At 33.3% G+C, this 4,598-nt stretch overlaps 1 protein-coding gene across 1 annotated transcript; it reads right to left on the bottom strand.

Moving 5' to 3' along the window:
• Positions 1-261: 261 nt before the first annotated feature.
• Positions 262-3,082, bottom strand: LOC110810641 (wall-associated receptor kinase 2-like). The gene is made up of 3 exons (XM_022036865.2): positions 1,936-3,082; positions 1,650-1,820; positions 262-1,478 (listed from the first exon to the last, which is right to left on the bottom strand). The coding sequence occupies exons 1-3, from the start codon at positions 2,792-2,794 to the stop codon at positions 262-264; spliced, it is 2,247 nt and encodes a 748-aa protein (XP_021892557.1). The 5' UTR covers positions 2,795-3,082.
• Between the last annotated feature and the right edge of the window lie 1,516 nt (positions 3,083-4,598).

Here is a 4,598-nt window from a genome sequence, read left to right as displayed (position 1 = left end):
CAAAGTGATGAATCATCAATTAAAATTATGGAAAATTTTTATGATAATTTGAAATCGATTTTAATAGTAAACTATAAATTCCAGAATAATATATTTTGATTTTAACACAAATTAACATAAAGAACAAAAAGTTACTGGTAATATATATATATTAAACTTATCATAATACACAGTTATTTTAGAACCAAATTATGGAATTATATACATATCATTTGACTAAGAAATCTGAAAAAAAAATTAAAAAATTAAAAAAAATATATATCATCTTCCATTTTCGATCTCCAAACTGATCTCCTTCTTCATGCTTCGATAATCCGATGTGCTATTAGTATTATATATATCATTGCCATAATTGTAAGATTTCTGAGCAAGCAAGGATTCACCCTCTTCAAAGTCTAAATCACTTCCATGTGAAACCCATGGATGCTTACGCATGGCTCTTAATCCTTGTAATTCCAGGGCTACTTCCTTCATTGTGGGTCTTTCTTCACCCTTAACTCTCACACATTGTACTGCTAATTGGGCAACTTTCTTAAGTTGTTCAACATTCGTCTCATTTAACACGCCGCGATCGAAAATTTCATCAATACGATCCTCTTTCATGCAAGAAATTGAGTAATTAACAAGATTTCTTTCCATCTCAGATTTTTCAAAAGAAATAGCTTTCTTTCCGGTAAGAATCTCTAAGAGGACAACCCCAAAACTATAAACATCACTTTTTTCAGTCAACTGGCTTGTATTGAAATATTCAGGATCTAAGTACCCAAGTGTACCTTGAACTAGTGTTGTTAGTTGTTCTCTGTCTGCTGGGATCATCCTTGAAGCTCCAAAATCAGACACTTTTGCAGTATACAAATCATCTAAAAGTATATTTGTGGTTTTGATATCACGGTGAACAATTGGAATAGAAATATCAGAATGTAAATAGGAAAGTGCATTTGCAGTGTCTATAATTATTCTTAAACGAGTCTCCCATGAAGACAAAAGTTTAGATGCAAGACTTTCGTTCTTGTGCAGATGATCGAAAAGGGTACCATTTGTGACAAATTCATAAACTAACAAAGGAATTTCTGTCTCCAAACAACATCCTACGAGTTTGACCACGTTTCTATGATTGACTTGAGATAATACTATAACTTCGTTGATGAATTGTTCTACTTGACTATTATCTCCAATTTTTGCTTTTTTGATTGCAACTACTCGATTATCCCTAAGTATTCCTTTATAAACTGTACCTTGACCTCCTCGACCTAGGATTCTACTTTCATGGTAATTGTTAGTAGCTCTTTTGAGTTCTTCTTCACTAAATATTCTTGTTTTTCCATTCTTCCCTTCTTCATTTGAGAGTTCTTTCTTCAACAAGATACCACCATTTTGTTCAAAAAAATTTTCTCTCATTTTAATAAGTCTTCGATGTCTAAATCCCCAATATAACCAAGAAGCTCCGAAACACAGAAGTAATAGACCAGTGCTGGTTCCTAGAAAAATTTTATTAAAAAGAAAAGTTAGAATTAACATTTTCATACAACAATGAGGTGCTACCGATATTTAATTAGTTTAGTTTCATATATATATACATATATATATATATATATATTAAAAATGGTACCTTGCGGGAAGTAAATTAAAAAAAAAATGGTTATACTTACCAAGCATAATCTTTGCCCATATTGGTTGATTTGCAATGCAACCATTTCCATCTTTTCTACCATCTCCATGATAACCTTTCGGGCAGATACACGTATAGTTTCCTTCTATGTTGTGACAGTATTCTGATTTACTACATTGATTGAGACTATCCTCATTGCACTCGTCAACATCTTGTTAAAAGAGATTAGATATAAGAATAAACTAACATTATTCTCTAATCCAAGATATATGTGTGTGTGTGTGTGTGTGTGTGTGTGTATATAGTGTGAGAGTATCGACATATACCTATGCATCCATTTGGGAGGTAAGGATTCCCTTCGTAACCAATTGAACATTTACAGCCATATCCAGGCCCGTTATCTGAGTCAAAGCAAAAGCTATTCTCCCTACATGCATATGATTCATTATTTTCTTTCGCCACCTCGCATGTGAAGTTTCCAGTTGACCAGTCAAGCACCACAGGGTACTCCCCGTGATTGTCTTGCAGATCCAGGGAGGAGAAGTTAAAGTAGCCATCTTCAACCACGAAAGCATATCCGCAAGGATTGAAATCTGTCACATTTTTATGGCCATCAAAGCTATAAGTAGCTGCACTATAACCTTTCAGGCCTTTTCGTATAAAAATTTGGCAGCAGCCAATACCAGTGCAAGACCCATTCACCACATCTTCCATTGCAAAGCATTTCGACATGCAACCCGTTTCATATTTCTTCCCCACCTCAGTTGTCAGATATGCGTAAGTGTCGCAACCTACGACGGTGAACATGTTTCTGCTGGAGGAAACGAGGAACCGACCGGGAGAAACGAGGTAGTTATCGTACCAATCAGTTAGGTTACCGAAGTTGTCGTAGCAGTCGTAGGATGTCCGGACGGAGACACGAAGATGGCCGTCTAGGGAAATGTTTATGATTGGTATATTAGTGTCGGCGAGGAAGGCCTTGTTGGAGTCTGTACAGTTTATGAAGAAATCGTCGTTGAGATAACAACCTTCCTTGGTTCCAAATGGGTATGGGATGGTGAGGTTGCCGCAGCTGTCTGGGCAACCAGGCTTCGCCTGAGCTGCGATTGGTGTTGTTGATGTTGATGATAATACAAATACTAACAGCAAAAGCTGCATAAGCACTTCTCGTCTAAACCAGTTCATCGCTTCTCCTTCTCTCGTTTCTTATGCGAGTTGGAAGTGTTCTCAGCTGGGTTTTTCCGTCTTCCTTTTTCTTATTAAAAAAAACTTGGTTCGGTTTTTATAAGATCACAGCGAAGATTTCAGTGGTGCCTTAAGGGAAAGGTATGCACCAAAAAATGATCCGTATACCACAAAGTTATTAACTACTTACCTCCTTATATATGTATATATACATATGTACACAGGTAAAATGATCTACCCATCATATATATATATATATATATATATATTTATGTAAAGTGAGTTGATATATGAGGTAATTGACCAGAGTTTTACGTAACTTCTTAGGTTTTGCCGGCACTTGACTAAAGTTTAGCCTGCCTGCAGTTTAATATGTATTATTAGTCTTAAACAATTACGTCTTTGTCTTAATCTGCCTGTAGTTTTGTATGTCTTAAGATTTTTTTTTTTTTGGTTTTAATCGTAATTAATAATCCAAAAGAAAATGCTGAATTATACATAAAACTCATAAAAAGCCTAAAGATCAAACACAGATAAAGCATTGTATGGGCAACTAAAGTTGTCTTCCATATGGAGCCATTGAAACTGCGCGTTGGGCCACAATCAGACAATTCTATTGTGCTACGAGCGGACAATTCCAAAAGACAAACGAAGATATGGGTAAGATGAAAATAACTCAAACACTAAATTAATTATGTGACAGTACTCTTTTAAATAATTAATTTTAAAAAATTAAATTAGCGAAATATTATTTAATATATCTTAATAATAAAAGTTTTGTCAATTCGGTCAATTTTTGTTTTTGTTTTTATTTTAAGTTTTTCCTTTTTTTTTTCTGTGTGTGTGTAAAAACAAACACGAATTAAGCTTAAAACAGGTAATATTCACTAATTAAGTAGATAAAATTAATATATTTAGTCATTTGTTCTTCTAATAGCATGAAATTTCCTCCAATGTTGGAAAGAAGAGATCGATTCATGTTTGTTGTGTCAATTGGGTTTTGCTTTGAACATTTAAAGACAAAATCTTGCTTTTTGAATGATGTAAATAATATATAAAAATCATATAAAATGTTTCCAAACTCTAAGGTCGAATTAATTAATTCAAATTCTAATATCAGAGAATTGAAAGTGTCTTACAAATACAATTAAAATAGAAATTAAAATAAAATATTTTTACAATTCTAAGTCTATCTCATGCCCAATTTAGTTATGGTGTGTTTATTATATGGTGTAATGCCATAATGATCCCAAGCATAATAACATAGGTAAAGGATTTGAGGCGTCAATTAGTGAAGTATCAAATGACAACAGAGGTTGAAGTAAGTTTCTATAACCCTCTTTCCTAAATATGACATACACTCTTGATAGTTTCACTAATATGATAATTTAAGAAAGAGCCGCTCTAATTTCGAAAGAGAAAATTATAAAAATAATAAAAGTATAAAAACACAATTTGAGAGTCTAAAAAATATGGGTCAGCACAACATACTACTTGATTACTTGGACTAATTGATTTAGGCATTTTTGGCAACCGTTGTACTTGGAACCATAGAAGAGTTGGTCTTCTGAATCGAAAAGCTAGGCTAGAAAGAATTTTTGCTTCAAAAAGTTGGATTGATATGTTTGCTGGTTGTTAATTATGCCATCAACCACCCATATTCTCTGAAAGGGACATGAAAGATTGATACATAAAAAAGATTGAGGAGGCTTGGCTAATACATAAAAATTATAAAAAAAAAGTTTACAAAAGACATGGCAGATTGATATAAAAGATTCCATAATATTTAAATATCTTCAAAAAA

This window comes from Carica papaya, chromosome 7 (assembly GCF_054855325.1).
Source record: "Carica papaya isolate Zhongbai chromosome 7, ASM5485532v1, whole genome shotgun sequence".
Lineage (NCBI taxonomy): Eukaryota > Viridiplantae > Streptophyta > Magnoliopsida > Brassicales > Caricaceae > Carica > Carica papaya.
The sequence above is the reverse complement of the archived record's forward strand: the minus strand, read 5'-3'. Positions and strand labels throughout refer to the sequence as shown.

Coding starts and splice junctions, on each gene's coding strand:
- LOC110810641 (XM_022036865.2), bottom strand. CDS start 2,794: ATGAACTGGTTTAGACGAGAAGTGCTTATGCAGCTTTTGCTGTTAGTA. Junction 1,821..1,935: donor CCTCCCAAATGGATGCATAG/GTATATGTCGAT, acceptor TCTTTTAACAAG/ATGTTGACGAGTGCAATGAG. Junction 1,479..1,649: donor ATGGGCAAAGATTATGCTTG/GTAAGTATAACC, acceptor AAATTTTTCTAG/GAACCAGCACTGGTCTATTA.